The sequence below is a fragment of the Moschus berezovskii genome, chromosome 23 (genome assembly GCF_049115385.1).
Source record: "Moschus berezovskii isolate FMDL1 chromosome 23, NW_MosBer_1.0, whole genome shotgun sequence".
Taxonomy (NCBI): domain Eukaryota; kingdom Metazoa; phylum Chordata; class Mammalia; order Artiodactyla; family Moschidae; genus Moschus; species Moschus berezovskii.
The window spans coordinates 19,401,917-19,417,421 of NC_142482.1; the positions used below are offsets into that span (position 1 = coordinate 19,401,917).

Here is a 15,505-nt window from a genome sequence, read left to right on the forward strand (position 1 = left end):
TGCCTCGGCTCTACCTGCCAGTAACCGCTGCCTCTGGTCCTGGGGGGGCCCCGGGCAGTGGGGGGAGCTGCCTGCTGAGCTGGGTGCCGGGAGAGGGGAGGCTGGCCCCGGGCTGGGCTGGAACCTCCACTTCGAGAGGGCCTCTGGCCTGGTGAGGGGGACGCCTGCCGGGCCGCTGACCTCTTGGCAGGAGGGGCAGGCTTTCGGGGAGGGGTCCGACGCCCCCTGGGGGCAGGGGGAGCCCTGTGGTTGGGGCTTGGAGGTTGCTGCAGCAGAGAGACACGGGAGGGGCAGTGAGCACATGCCCTTAATCTAGATACAAGGTGGCTCTCCCCAAAGTGGGAATGGGAGGACAGTGTCTTAGATGTTTGCAAGGGGTTGGTGGGGAGAACAAGGGAAGGGAAGGGGTCCCTCAAGTTTACCTGATAATCAGGGGTGGTGCCCGCAGTCATCACATCGTAATAGGGGGGCTCGTAGTCATAGTAGAGAGACTCAGTGGACTGGGGTTGGGGGGGGGCAGTGGAAACAGGTGGGAAGGGGTAGGGGAGGGAGCGGGGGAAGAGGCGGTGGATGGGAGTTGGGGATGATGGAGGGATAGGAGTCAGGAGAGAGATGGGGGCGGGAAGGGGGGTGAGTCCCGAACATGGGACAGAAGCAGACATGATTAAGAGATTGAGCCTCCAACCTTCAGACCACTGACCCCAGATCACACTTGCCACTCTAGCTGTCAGGACTCCACCCCACTCACAGCCTCCCTGCCCTTCCCCACAGCCCCACCAACAGCCCCCGATCCTGCCCCTCCCAGGGCAAGCAGGGGCCAGAGACAGGGCCCAGCACTCTCGCCTGCACAGGCCTCTGCCTCCTACTGCTTCTGCATCTCTTCCTGGGTCTCCCCAGTCCAACTTCTCCTGTCTGTTTCTCCCTCCTCAGCTCTCCCAACCTCTGCCCACACCCCCCAATTCTCACCCCCACCCTCCATGGCCTCCCAATCTCTTAATTCAAGGAAGAGATGGAAAACCCAAGGACACAGTTCCAGGAAGACTAGCAGAGGAGGAGACACAAGCAGGGGACACAGTTCCCAGCCACGAATTCTTCATAACGACTTTTTATTTTTAAATGAAAATAAAAAGGTTGATGAATGAGGACTGGGAGGAGGGCGGGGTGATGGGAATAGAGGGGATGGTTGGGGAGGGGGTACCGGGGTGGGGGGGAGAACAGGAGCCCAACATAGGACGGGGGCTCCGAGCCGTTGGGGGAATTCCCCTGGGGCACTGTGGTGGTGGCTTCCCTCCCCGGGGCGTGCTGCAGTTTGGGGTGCACCCAGCTCCCTCACCTGTGCCTGGGGTTCCTGGTTTTGTGGCCTGTGAAGTCTTGGTGGCTGCTGCTTCGGAGATCTCTGGGTTCTGTGAGACTGCTGTCTCTGAGGTCTGTCCCTCCAACCCCCCTCGCACTCCAGCTCCTTCTGGTCACAGGATTCATAGGCAGCTTGCACTCCCGGGATGATGGAAAGCTCCTGAATATCACCCTGCAAAGAGGAAGGGACAGTAATGGAGGCAGGAGGAGAGGGCTTCAGAGAGACGCAGCATAGAGCCTGGGACATGGGTCAGAGGTCAGGCTACATGATGGAGACGGTCACAGCTTCTTTTCAGGTTTCAAAGGACCTTCTCTTTCATAATCCCATTGAACCTTCACAACAACAGACAGCTGGACAAGGATCAGAGTCAGCCAGACAAGGATCTTCATGCTCATTTACCAAGCACAGTGCATTCATAAAAGTTCCAAGAGATGATGACTGGCCCAAGGTCACACCAAGTGGTAGAATCAGGACTAGAATTCAAGCCTTCCACCCTAAGTTCAGCTCTTGGCCTACACCCTGCCCATGTGATTGTGCATGAGCCTGTTCACAGGGGCATCTGGAGACAGTGGCCCAACCTTAGTTGCTTTAACCTTCCAATGCAGTGATGATAAGAATTCTCTGGACCTCTGGAAATGGGGGAAGCCAATTCTGATTTCTAATGGCATATACTTGTGCCCACATGTGGTACTGAGCAGATAGCTTGGGAATACTGTCTCAACTCCAGAGCAGAACTTGGGATGATAGAGATCTGATGATATTCTTCAGCGTTCCCCTTGGCTCTAAGCCAACAGGTATTCAGAAAACATTGACTGGCTGGGTGGGCGCGTGGACAGACGGGTGGGCAGATGGATAGATGGCAGGGTAGGTGAATGGGGGCTCAGACACGTGACCGAATGAGAGGGTGGATGGATGATGAGCAAGTGAATGTGGGCGGGCTGACACACGGAGACACGGGATGCTCAGGGAGACGGAGACGGGAGCAGAGGGAAGGACGTGACGGGATGGCTTGATGGAGAGTCGGGGGTGAAGAGATGATGGGTGAAAGGGATGCGTGCATGTGTCCTTCCACGCGCATGCAGATAGGGTGGATGAGCGGATGGATGGATGACTTAGAGAGGATGGATGGATGGAAGGACAGATGAACAGACGGGTGGTTTCAAGGAAGGAGTGGCTGAGCAGGGGAAGAACAGGCAGGTGGGAGAACACAAGCCCAGATGCTGGAGGAGGCGGGTGAGTGTGTAAATGAATGGATGGGTGGACGGATGGGGGACGGGTCAGCTGAGGGTGGACGGATGGGGGACGGGTCAGCTGAGGGGTGGAAGGATGGGGGACGGGTCAGCTGAGGGGGGACGGATGGGGGACAGGTCAGCTGAGGGGGGACGGATGGGGGACGGGTCAGCTGAGGGGTGGACGGATGGGGGACGGGTCAGCTGAGGGGTGGAAGGATGGGGGACGGGTCAGCTGAGGGGTGGAAGGATGGGGGACGGGTCAGCTGAGGGGTGGAAGGATGGGGGACAGGTCAGCTGAGGGGTGGACGGATGGGGGACGGGTCAGCTGAGGGTGGACGGATGGGGGACGGGTCGGCTGAGGGGGTGGATGGACGGGCGGACTAATGAAAACTGCCTGACAGAATAAATGACCATGGACAATCCTGCCATATAAACGGGCACTTAATTCTTCTACAAAAAAAAAAAAGTAGTCCTGAAGAGAGGAAGTAGAAATAGACATTTATGAAAGGAAAAGTGAAGGGTCAAGACACAGGAAGTTGGAGTACTGAGGTCAGGAGGGGAGTGAACACAAGACACAGGACAGCATCCTCTCTCCAGCTGCGGCGCTCACCTCAAAGACTTCCTCATCCAGGACCCGAGCACCGAAGATGATCACGCCCCGCGTGTCCAGTACTGGACGGGCGCTCCGCGGGAGGGGCCGAGTGACGCGCTTCTTACAGTCGATTATGAGGGTGACAGACTGGCCCTTCACAGCCACAGCCACACGGTGCCACCTGGTCACGGGGGAGCGGGGAGAGGCTCCAGTGACTGACTGAAGGGAGGAACGTCGATGAAGAGGCTGAGAAGCCAACGATAGCACAGGAGCGGGCACGTAGCTACCATTCACCGAGTGCTTGCAACACCCAGGCCCCATGCAATCACTTTCTCACGCGATTTTCATAATTCTAGTATCCCTATTTTTCAGACATAGAAACCAAGGCTCAAAAAAGTCAAGCAGCTATGTATGGCTGAGTCCCTTTGCTGTCCACCTGAAACTATCACAACGTTGTTAATTGCCTATACTCCAATATAAAATCAAAAGTTTCTTTTAAAATAAAAATAAATAAAAGGAAAAAACACTCAAGTAACTTGCCCAAGGTACAAGGTAGTCCTATGCACAAGGATTTAATCTCTGAAGCCCAAACTCTGGACTAGAAGAGACTTGACTAAAGTTTGGGCAGGGGGTAAGCGACTGGTGGCCCAAAGGGATTTCCTAGATTAGGGGGGAAAATTGAAGGCAGGAGGAGAGAGAAGGGGGTGACAGAGGATGAGATGGTTGGATGGCATCACCGACTCAATGGACATGAGTTTGAACAAACTCCAGGAGATGGTGAGGGACAGGGAAGCCTGGCGTGCTACAGTCAAGGGGTCACAAAGAGTCAGACACGACTTAGCAACTGAACAACAACAAGGATTAGGGGGTGGGCGTTCTGGGGGCAGGAACCAGAGGGGAGCTCCTAAGAGATAGGCCGGACAGGCCAGAGGAGCGCACTGACTTACTTGCCATCTGCCAGGCTGAGGCCTCGGAAGACAGGCTGAGCCGGCGGTTGCGGCCGCCCAGTCTGGTCCTCGTACAGGAAGCGGACGGGTCGGCCGAGCTCCAGGCCCAGCTGCCGGATGCCCTGGGCACTGTAGAGGGTCAGGAGGGACGCCTGGAGGCCCGGGCGGGTCCGGACCGCAGTCAGCAGGGAGAAATCTTTGGGAAAGCCTCCTGGGACACAGACACACGGGGAGGGAGAGGCACGATGAGCCATCAACGCCTTCCCCTCTGATCCCGCCCTCCATGGCCTCACCCACGGCTCTCCCTACTCCAGCGGGTCACCCATACCTGGAAAGAGCTGACGGGTGGGTGCGCTGAGCTGGGCAGGTCGGGACACTCGGTAGGCCACATCAGCTGGGCAGATGCCTCTCGCCCTCCGGACACCATCAGGGAGAGCGGGGAACCTCAGGGCCCGAAGCACATCCACGGGGGCTGCACCTGGGAGAGCCCGCGAGGGTCAGGGAAGGCGCACACTCCCGGGGGCATGCACAGGGGACTTTGAGGGTCTAGAGACCAGGTTCCCGGGACTCAAACTCCCTGCAGGATATAAGTCGCCTCGCCCTTCCACGCTTCTGAGCAGAGCATGAACGGATGGGAAACAAAAGTCACCTGGAAAAAGGCAGTGCTGGGCCTGTACTCAGCTCCATGCCCCGCACCACTCCTCCCAGCCTTGGTCTCCCTCACGCTCTCCCATCTCCATCTTTCAGCCTATGAATCTCTATTCTTTCTTTTTTTTTCAAAGAAAACCCAAGTAACTATTTTAATCAGTTTATTATTTACTTTCTGGCTGTGCTGCTTGGCATATAGGACCCTATTTTCCCAGCGGGGGTCGAACCTGCGCCCCCTGTGTTATAAGCATAGAGTCTTAACCACGGGACCACCAGGGAAGTCTCTCTATTCATCTCTCTTTTCTGACTCCCCACCTGCCTGCCCTTCACGGGCTCTGTCTCTGACTCTGTCGGCCTCCGTATCTGTTGGTCTCTCTCTCTGGCTCTTCCGTCTTTTTCCGTTTCCCTCACCCTCTACCCATCTTTTCCTTTCTCCGGCTCTTCCTTCCTCTCCATCTCTGGGTCTCTGGCCTCTGTCCAGTGTCTCCAGCATAAACAACATCTGGGCAAGCCATCATCCTGGGCACGGGAGGGGCTGGGGGGCCACCAGGGAGGGAGTAGACAGGCAGCTCTATGGAGAGGGGGCATCAAGCTGCTGCAGGCCCCGTGTTTGGAGGAGGCAGGGGCCACTCTGACCACACAGAGAAAGGAGATACAAGAAGGAGCCAGCCCTGGAGCCAGTGCCCCTGGCTGGGGAGATGGGCTGGGGGGCGGGGGCGCACGCGGAGCCTGAAGCTGCCACGCAGAGCCGGAATAGATCCAGGGCCTGGAGCCACACATCTGTGGATCCCATCAGAGTCCTCTGCCCAAAACCCGGGCAAGCTCCCCACACCTGGAACTTCGACCCTGCCCCACCACCCCTGCCACCCGTGGCCCGAAGATTCTAGAGCCAGGCCACCAGCCCTGTCCTCCTAGAACTCGGGTTCCGAGGGCTCAAACTCCCCAGGAGACAGAGGTCGCCTCTTTCTCCCTCATTCCCCCAAACACACGCTTCTCACACCATCAGTTCCAGATTGGAAGAAAACCAAAGAAAGTTCCAGCAAAACTTTCACAGAAGTGTGGGGCAGGGCAGGGGCCAGAGAGATCAGGAGCGCAGAGCTGGGTGGGGTGGGTGAGGTGGGGCGGGCAGGCAGAGAAAAGGCCCTTTGAGTCCAGAAGCCGGGAAACCACGGCCTTGCCCCCTCCCACCTCCCTGCCCTAGCCTGGCCCCGCGTGTGGCAGCTCCGCAAACATCAACACACAAGGGCCGCTTTGAGAGACGGAGGGTAGGTAAGACAGAGACACAGAGACTCACAGAGACCCCAGGCCAAGGAGGCCTCGGGGGCCCCCACCCTCTACTAATCCCCAGGAGAGTCCAGCTCAACGCTATAGACGGCCTCGCCACAGGTCTGCTCTATAGACGGCCTCGCCACAGGTCTGCCCACCTGGCTTCCTACTTCAAGTCACATAGGGGCCCCCTGGCTCTGGCCTCAGTCTGCCCCAGTCTCCCCACTGGTGACTCCATCACCCCCACCACTCTGCCCCGTACTGATGAATTCCACACTAACCCACTTCCCTCCAGAGTCCCACCTCTACCCACCCAGCCCCCAAATAAGAGACAGTCATCTCAGCCACCTCCCTGCCTCCACGTTAAAGGATCCCTTTTCTCCCCAAAAAGCACTCCTAGGGTCTACAGACATCCCATACTTCAGTTTTCTGTCCCTGAGCTCCTCCTGCCTTGAAAGGTCTTCCTTCCTTCCGTAATCTAATCTAAATCCTTGATGCTACTTTTCTGACCAGAAGAAACAGTCAAGTTATATGCAGATCAGTCTCCAGGGTTTGGGGTGGGGGGGCTTACTCCAGCCTGCTTAGTACCCAGGTACACTCAACCTCCTCCTCACCAATGTGAAACCCCCCTTCCCTGGAGCCAGGACTTCTGGCTCCCAGGGAAAAGAAGGAAAAGGTTGGGATTGTGGAGGCCAGGGTCCCAGGGGAGCCCGGCTGGGCAGAGGGGGAGGGGCGGGGCAGGAATGCAGAGAGTTGGCTCCCGCCTCAGACACCTGATCCTGGCCTGTCCAGCGGCCGTCCTGTTGGCAGTCAGCCCCACAGCTCCCCAGAGCCAGCCGCGTGGCAGCATCGAGGGCACGGGAGGGGGAAGGGGATCCTGTCGGGGGAGCCAGTGAGACAAACAGTCCAGGTATCCCTTCTTTCTCTACCTACTGGGCTCTGCTCTGACCCAAGGATGCTCACCCTCTCACCCCAAAGATGTGGACAGAAAGAAGACAGACATGCACCTCCCATCCATCAACACTCGCATCTGCCTTCAACACTCCAGCACCTGGCTGGACAACACTGGCCCTGCTGGAGGACCGCAGCATCCAGCCCGACTCACGTGACCCTCCACCATTCAGCCTAACCTGCCCTCCCCTGCTCACTTCAGAGAGGAAAACAAATCTCCATTCTGGCTCCAAGGGACCCAGGTGTCCTGCCCTCCAGCCTGGACCCGTGACCGCCCCAAATCCCATTCTCAGACCCAGAAGCGGACCCCCGTCCCTAGGTATCCGCTGTCCCCTGTCCCAGGGACATGCGGACCTCCAGCCCGATTCCGATGACCCAGGCGTTGGGACTCCGCTTACCTGCCCAGGCGGGGGCGGCACTCAGCGCCAGCAACAGCGGCGCCAGCAGCAGGAGGTGATGGCAGCGGCCGCACCGCTCCATGGCGGCGCCCGGAACGCCCGACCCCGGGGGCGACCAGGGACGCCGGCGGCGCTGGGCACCCCGAGGCTGCAAGAGAGAGCAAGCACGCCGGGCTCCTGGGGAAGTCGGAGGCTGCCGGGTGGCGACAGCTCTCAGGGACCCAGCTCCATGCAGCGGGGCGCCGTCGGGGCTCCGGCGCTGTTCCCTCCTCGGTGGCCGCCGCTCCTGTGTGTCCCCGGCCACCCCAGCGGCCCAGTGCCCCCACCTCGCTCCCGCCCCCGGCCCAGCCCCCGCCTCCAACCGCCCGCCCACAGCCACCGAGGGAAACCCCACCCCCGATCTCCACCTGGCTGGGGGGGGGCGGGGAACGGGAACCCTCCCTCGTGGCCCTCGGGCTGCTCTTCTCTGCTTCTCGCAGGGACTCAGTGGCCTGTATCTTAGGATGCTCTTTTCGGGGAACCTCAATATCTCTTCCCTAGTCTCTTTATTTTGGGGGGACCCAGACGTCCAGTCACAAGACCCCTCCCCCGTTCCTCCTTCTTGGAGACCCAGAGCCCCCTTTCAGCAGAGTCCGGGGCGGGATGTAGCAGGAGGGGAGAGGCGGGCCCGGGGGTCGCTACCTCCCCTCACCCCATCGGGTCTCCATAATTATTTCCCCTCGGCCCGGCCAGCCCGCTGTAATTACAGAGCCCGGCCCAGAGCGGAGTATTTATAGACGCCGCTATAGATAGCGACTGGGGACCTGCAACCCGACGGCCGCGGGGAGCGCGGGGCGGGGTGGTGGTGTCGAAGTGGGGGAGCGGCTAGAGGGGAGGGCAGAGACTGGACAGACGCACATACAGGCTGATCAGGTCCCAGGGGATGGAGGGGAGGGCACCCCGTAAGGGCGTCCTGGAGCCCAGGTGGAGAGGCATCCCGTCCGGGAAGAGGGCGGAGGGGGGCGGCCACGCGGGTTGGCAGAGTCCGGGAATCGGGGTCACTCGGGGACGAAGCCGCCTCCAGGCGGGCAACGCCGGGGGAGGCCGCGGCGCTCTGCGCCCAGGGCGCCCCCACGGGCGGGCACGGCGCCGGGTCTGCCCGGAGCCCGTGGCGCGGCCGGAGGGCCGCCCGGAGAGAGCCGAGGCGCCGCCGCCCGCTGGCGCTGGGAGGGCGCCGGCGAACAAGGCGCCTTTGAGAGCCGGCCGCCCTCCTCCACGGCCGCCCCGCCCCGGCCCGGCGCACCCTCGGCCCCCTCCCTCGCCACAAAGCGCGCCTTGTGTCCCCCACCACCCCCGCGCCCGCCTCCCAGTCTCAGGGAACTACGGCGGCGGCCGCGGCGTTCAGGGAGCGCGCCCCACCGGATACCCTCCCACCCGTGGCCCGGGGCGGCGCTGCTCCCCACGCCCAAGACAGTCACCTCGGTCCAGAAAACAGCGATTTTAATTTGAAAGCGATTTTATGTGAGTGAAAGACAGGGGAAGGGAACCCAGGAGAGAAGAGCCGCAGGGCAGAAGTCATGCAGCCCCAGCACCCCCCTCCGCAGGCCGGCCATCTCCCCTCAATCAGGCCAGGACACTCAAGTGTCCCAGGCTCAGCGGGGTGAGCCCAGGGCTGCAGGGGGAACTGGGCCGGGAAAGGCGGAAGGTCTACTCACCACCCCAGCCCTGCCCTCAGCCCAGGCCCCTGCCCCAAGACAGACACAAGAGCCGCAGAGAACCCAAAGCACACCGGGCCCTGCCTTTCCCAGACACCACCTCCACCACTGGCATCTCTCAGTCAACCTGGGGAAGTACAGTACTTCTTTGAGTCTAACTGCAAGTCTCTGTCCTCGAGGAAATTAAAAATAGCAGATGGGTTCCCACCACCCCTTCACCACCACCACCACCTTTTTCAGTCTAACTCCTAGAGGTGGGGAAGTGTGAGACGGGACTCTGGCCAGGAGACAGTGAGAGGATCCCCTCCTTCCAGAGAAGCCCCCATCTGCCAGGCTGGGTTAGAGGAAGGCCTGTCAGAGCTTTCCTCCCATGTCCATCAGTTTGGGGGGCCTGCCCCCCAATATCCATCTCTGCGGGAGTTCTTTCCACTCTTCGGATGGGGATGCCGAGTGAGGCGAGACGACAAGAAGCAAGGACCTGGGAGCAAGGCCGGGGCTTTGTGCTGGGGGAGGAGAGGCCACTCCACACTGGAGTGGGAAAGCCCCCAAGACCATGGCAGAGCCAGACAAACTCGGAGACTGGAGGCCGCTGCAGGGAGAGGCCCACCAGTGGTCTGGGTCCCTCTGACTTGGGACCTCAAGCAAACCCTTGCAGGGTTTAGGGACACCCCCTGGAGGCCTCAGTTCTGCCCTGTGCTCCTCCATCCCATCAAGATTCTAGGAACACTGTCTCTCCCCACCCTGCCCCAAGGCCCAGAGTCCCTCGCCGCTGTGCCCTTCCCCAGCGTGAGGAACAGCACGTCTGCGTGTGGGTTCAGGCCAGCTGGTGGGGAGCCTCAAGCATCTCCATGAGGAAGGTGTCAATGGGGGTGTCACCGATGAGCTTGAAGAAAAACAGATGCTCTAGACACTTAAGGCCTATGGACCTGAGAGCAGGAAGACGCAGCAGCAGCTTGGCAAACCTGAGGGCATGGGAGGTGTTGAGTAAGAGCTGGGGCCACACGGGCCCTGAACACACCCCGGGGCACCCCCACCCCGGTGCGGGCCCAGCGCCGTCTCACCGGCCCTGTTGCTCAGGGTACTTCTGTTTGCAGTAGGTCTCCAGGGACGCATACACTTTCTCTCGCAGGACCTCGACCTCGCTGGGATTGGAGAGGCCCTTGGCATCTGGGATGGCAGGAAGAGAGGAGGAAGAGGAGGGAGGACCAATCAAACCAGGACAAATGGGGAGACACGGCCCACACGATGTTCCTGCTGGGCCCCACCTACACACCCTTCACCAGGGGCCTGGCCAGGGAAGCGGGGCGCAAAGGGTCTGCGGGATGGGATCGGAAAGGGAATATTTTTCAACAAATTTGGGTTCCTCTCGGTCAGCTGGGAGATTTCTAGGTTGAGGGGGGCAGCTGGGTAACTGAGAAGTCTCCGAAGAAGAGGCGGCTGCAAGGCTGCCTGGGTCTTGAGGAACAGGGGCAGCCCTCCTCTTACCTGGATTGAACAGAATGATTGCCCGCAGGCAGCCAAGTTCTGTCTTGTCCATCCTCATGTCCCGCATTTTGGACACTAGCTCTGTCAGCACCCTGGAGAGGGACCTGCAGGTCACTCAAAGGTCACAGCTCAGCCAGCCTTGGACACGGACCAGCCTATAGCCCCGCCCCCTCGACCACCAGGCCAGCCCAGCTGAGGGCCACTGACCTATCGAAGATGGCTCCCACGCCTGCGGAATGGGCCGAGTTGCGGTGCACGTGGAGACCTGTGGCGAGGAGGATGCCGTCTCGGACATCGATGGATCGGTGAGAGAAGGAGGCAATGAGCAGCTCATTCCAGCCTGGGGGGGCGGGGTGGGCCACAAGGGTCAGGGGCCAGGGACGAGGCCACAGGATGGACAGCACATTGAGGGGAGGGGAGGAGAGGGGGTGAGGTCAACGAGACTGGCTCCCTGAAAACGCAAGGTCAGGTCACCGGGGTCCCTGAAGGCCAGGAGGTCCAAGAGGTGTCCAAGGTCACTGACCTGCCCGTAGCAATATGACCTGGTCATCCAGAGGCAAGGAGGAAAAGTGGGGGATCCTCTTTGCCCACTCAACAAGTGTGAAGAGTTGTTTGTCAGCTGCCTGGCAGATGTTCGTCACAGGGTCATTTGGCTGCAGGGATGAGGGCTCAGAGTTACGGGAGGTTTGGAAGCACAGTAGGAAACCCCCAACCATAAAACACTTTGGACAATTCCCTGGTGGCTCAGTCGGTAAAGAATCCACCTGAAAAGGAGGAGACCCAGGTTCAATCCCTGGGTGGGGAAGATCCTCTGGAGAAGGAAATGATAACCCACTCCAGTACTCTTGCTTGGAAAATCCCAGGGACAGAGGAGCCCCATCTGAACCAGTTCCTCCTCTTCTGGCATTCAGGAAGGCAGCTGTTAATTTGGGACTTGCCTGTGGTTGTCTGGGAGTGAGGACAGAGGACGCTACCGTGACCACCTCAGATGTGAGACAGCACGTCTGGGGGCACTTCCAGCACTGGCAGTATGAAGTGGCGGTGAGGGGACAGGATGGGAGCAGGAGATGGCACAAACCCAGCCTGCGGCCCCCCACCCCCAGCAGGAAGGAGAGCACTCACGCTGCTGCCGCTGCCCCCGGTGCCCCCAGGACCCTCCACGCCCTGGTCACTCTTCTGCTCCACAGCAAGCTCCGCCTCCAGGATCCTATCCACAGGCATCTCCTCGGGGGCTCCCCCGGCACCCTCCCCATCCCCATCTTTGTCCTTCCCCCGCTGACGCTCCTCCTGTACAGCTGGGGGTGGGAGGAGGGAGAAGAGAAAAATGGAGAGTCAGCAGCCAGCCGTGAGGAGATTCCAAAGTGTCCTTAGGGCCATATCGGGGTCTCCTGGCCTAACTTAGAAGATATTTCTAGAAATTGGCAAAGTCACTTGAAACCACGGCATATTTGTGGCAGTCTAGACACAGGAGTTATGAAAGAACAGATGACTACTCCAAGAAGTAAAAAAGGTGGATAGAGAAATTAGACAGAAAGCTAACCTTTAAACAGAAGGCCTACTACAGACTAAGAAACATGCCGAGTGTGCTTTAACATTCACTCCAATATTATAACAACCCTGTGAGGTCTTGACCCCATTTTTAAAGATAACGACTTTGAGGCAGTTAATTAAAACAGTTTGTCCAAGTTCACACGATACAGGACACATCGTACATCTAAACCTAAGTGTTCCTAACTGCAAATCTGGTGTTCTTCCGACTCAAGCAAGAGGCAGAAGGCGCACTGGGCCTGGATCTTCAGGGACATGGGTTCTGATCCCAGACCTGCCACTCTTTTGTTGCATGACCTTGGGAGAGCCAGGCTTCAGGCTCATCTTCTCCAAAATGAGGCAGGTGACCAATATAAACTCCCTAAAGCATCGCTCTCAGGATTTCAGAATCAGACTTAAGACAAAACAGAGAGAAAAAAAGAGGGAAAGATGTTTTGTATTCTTTTAGTAAAAGCTGCAGTTTAAGAGAGCACAGTACCAGAGTTTGAAGAAGCCAACACAGATACCACGGAGACAGAGGCCAGAGTGGAAGGCTGGCTCAAAGAGAAGAAGAACTAATCCAGTTAGAAAGGCGGAGCTAGAGAAACCATCCTGGGGAAGGAAAAGTGATTCCAGCACCAGCCCGGGGTGAGGGGGTGGGTGGCGTTCGGAGGTTCAGGCCAGAGTGGCAGAACCATTAAGAGGGAAACTCAAGCAGCCAGATCAGGGTTCCAGGGAGGAGAGCGGATGTGCATGGGAGAGAGAAATGAAGTAGCACCCTCTGGAGGAGAGAGAGGAGCCCTGCCTTCCAGAGAGGCAGGGTCCCGGAAGTCCTTCCTCCCCCTCCTCCCACAGGGCACAAGGGAGGCCTGGGGGACAAGCCCTTACCCTCCCTCTTCATGCCAGTAGCCAGGCACTTTTGATAGCGGCAGTACTGACAGCGGTTCCGCTGGCGCTTGTCCACCGTGCAGTCCTTGTTGTCCCGGCACGAGTAGGTCAGGTCCTTACGGATGGTGCGCTTGAAGAAGCCTTTGCAGCCCTCGCAGCTGTAAACCCCGTAGTGTTTGCCTGTGAGACGAGAGAAGGGCAGTGAGACTGCACGCACACCCTGGGCCACTAGGGCTCTTGTCCACCTCCTCCTGCCCACCCTACTCCCAGCAAAATTAGCTGAAGTCCGCTCCCAAGAGATGAGGAACCAGGACATGAGGGATGATACAGTTCCATTCTTCTCAGGGTTCAAAAACCCTAGACCAGTCCCCTCCCGCCTCTGACCATCCCCCACCCCAAATCTAAGCTGGAGGTTCCTCAATTCTCATCACGCCTCTCCCAGTTCACTAGCTCAAACAAAACCTCATGAGCCCCTGGGAATCCCCCAGATGATGGTACGTGCTACACACACTCTCTTCCTCCCTGCTAGTCCTCTGAGCCCCATACCTGAGCTTCGGTCCCCGCAGATTGCACATAGCCGTTTGCCAGCCCCAGGGCCACCTGGAGGGGGTGGACAGTGCAGGCCCCGGACCCCTAAGACTGGTGGCTTCACATCTTCAGGGGGGCCAGACCCACCCCCAGGGAGCGACACTGTTGAGTTAATCTGGGATGGGGGAAATAGGGAAGTCACAGGGAGACTCATTGGGAAGGATAATCTCTCAGAGGGGATGGGCATCATTCTCTACCACCAAGGCAGGGCCATGCACTGCACGTTACAAAGAACACTACACTGCAGTGCCTGGGAAGGGCCACCCCTGGAGCACAACCCTGAAAAGATGAGACATAACGGTCCCCTGAAATTGTGCATCACTGTAGCCCCAAAGGGCTTTTATCTCAGAAGGGCAGATGGGACCAAAAAGGCAAAAAAATCACTGATAGACGAAAGGGACATCAAGAACAGTAGGTTCTTTTATAGTACTGGGGAGGAGGCGTGCACTGAAAGCTCAGTGGAACCTCAGGAAGGGCGAGGGGTTTCACAGGGACCACAAGCCTGCCAAGTCTAGAAGTTCAATGGACCAGGGAAGTTCATACAAGAATCTGGGCTCAGAAGGAAAACAAAGAAATGAAAGTGGAGAGGCAGTTAAGTGGGTCACGACCTCTCACCTGGGGACTGCTGACAGGCCCGGAGAATCCTGGGGGAGCTGGAGGGGGCAGGCCAGGGGACCCCATGGAAGAGCTGATAACCGGGAAGGGGGAGCCCAGTGGTGGGGGTGGCATCGAGGGTGGGGGTGGAGCCCCAGAACCTCCAAGGGACGCAGCTGCTGAAGGGGGCAGGGGTGGTCCGGGAGGAGAAGGGGGAGCGGCCCCCTGGGGAAGGGGATTTGGGGAGGAACTGTCTGGGCTCCGGGAGTCTGGGGGGGTGAGGGAGGGTACACACAGGCACAGACACACAGAGACAGGAGAGACAAAAAGAGAAAATGAGTCTCGGATCACCCAACGGGAGACTTCCATTCTCCCTCTCTGATTTCCCCACCGCGCCCCCATCCCACCCCTTCCCAAGTCCAGAGGCAGCCTACTGCCAAACAAGGGCTGAACCCCTAATCGCGGTGGGAGGAGGGGGCTGACAAACGAGAGGAGGGGAGCTGAGGGAAGGCAAGCTCCAAGTAGAGCATTTGGCCACCCCAGGCCGGACGCGTCTCGTGTGGGTGGGGCAGCACGTGGGGGGGGACCCGCCAGCCTCTGCACTCCCAGCCCGAAAGTGCAGGGGAGAGAGACCCCCGCCGAGGGCGCGGAACTCGCCTCCCAACGTCCAGGGTCCTCAGACTCGAGGGCCGGGGCCCTGCGCCGGGGACCGCGGGGAAGCCGGGTCTCCAGCGGCTGCCGCAGGGAGGGCGGAAGCGCCCCCTGGCCGCCCCGCCCCGGGGGCAGGGCACTGCGGCCCCCGGGAGGAGGGGACGCGTGTTTACAAACAAGGGGGCGGGGGCGCCCGGGAGAGCGCCCGGGAGGGGGAAGGGGCCACCGGCGACAGGGTCTCGCGGCCGGGCCCGTCCGCGGGCTCACTCACCCCGCCCGCTGTCGCCCATCCCGTCCCGTCCAGCCTCCCCCGGCTCCGGTTCCGGGGCCTGCTGTCCTCCGGCCGCCGCCGCCGCCGCCGCCGCGGGATCCAGCCAGGGCCGCCGCCGCCGCCACCGGGACGCGACCCCACAATGCATTTCTTTTCGCACCCCCACCGGCCCACACTGCCCTGCGGCATGCCGCTGGGGGAGGAAGGGCGGGCGCGCAGCCCAAGACATGACTCCCGGCTGAGTGCAGGGACGCCGAGCGGCACCAGGGGCTCCCGAGGGCCGCTCGGGGGGACGAGCCGAGCACGAGGAAGCCCCAGAGAAAACGACTCTGGCTTCAACCGGGTCAAACTAAGCGCTTCGCCCGGCCCTGTACCAAAATGACAGCGCCAATGTGTCAGCCATCTTGGTATAGACGGGA

The 15,505-nt window shown here is 59.8% G+C and overlaps 2 protein-coding genes across 3 annotated transcripts in view; both read right to left on the minus strand.

Annotated features, from left to right (window-relative positions):
• The window catches only part of COL11A2 (collagen type XI alpha 2 chain), a 29,177-nt gene extending 21,515 nt beyond the window's left edge, over positions 1 to 7,662 (minus strand). The window contains exons 1-6 of the mRNA XM_055406828.2: positions 7,389 to 7,662; positions 4,454 to 4,603; positions 4,126 to 4,336; positions 3,197 to 3,359; positions 1,334 to 1,525; positions 423 to 500 (exon numbers count right to left, since the gene is read on the minus strand). Of these exons, the coding sequence (XP_055262803.2) occupies positions 423 to 500; positions 1,334 to 1,525; positions 3,197 to 3,359; positions 4,126 to 4,336; positions 4,454 to 4,603; positions 7,389 to 7,470 (876 nt within the window). The 5' untranslated portion in view covers positions 7,471 to 7,662. The remainder of the gene's footprint in view (positions 1 to 422; positions 501 to 1,333; positions 1,526 to 3,196; positions 3,360 to 4,125; positions 4,337 to 4,453; positions 4,604 to 7,388) is intronic.
• A 1,188-nt stretch (positions 7,663 to 8,850) lies between these two features.
• On the minus strand, positions 8,851 to 15,493 carry RXRB (retinoid X receptor beta). 2 transcript variants are annotated; one of them, XM_055406504.2, is made up of 10 exons: positions 15,087 to 15,493; positions 14,186 to 14,433; positions 13,529 to 13,685; positions 12,983 to 13,162; positions 11,690 to 11,862; positions 11,091 to 11,220; positions 10,775 to 10,907; positions 10,568 to 10,671; positions 10,144 to 10,249; positions 8,851 to 10,044 (listed from the first exon to the last, which is right to left on the minus strand). In XM_055406504.2, the coding sequence occupies exons 1-10, from the start codon at positions 15,313 to 15,315 to the stop codon at positions 9,897 to 9,899; spliced, it is 1,608 nt and encodes a 535-aa protein (XP_055262479.1). In that variant the 5' UTR covers positions 15,316 to 15,493; the 3' UTR covers positions 8,851 to 9,896. The 2 variants fall into 2 exon arrangements, with proteins under 2 accessions (XP_055262479.1, XP_055262480.1); XM_055406505.2 differs by having other exon boundaries at positions 10,568 to 10,659; positions 15,087 to 15,492.
• Positions 15,494 to 15,505: the final 12 nt, after the last annotated feature.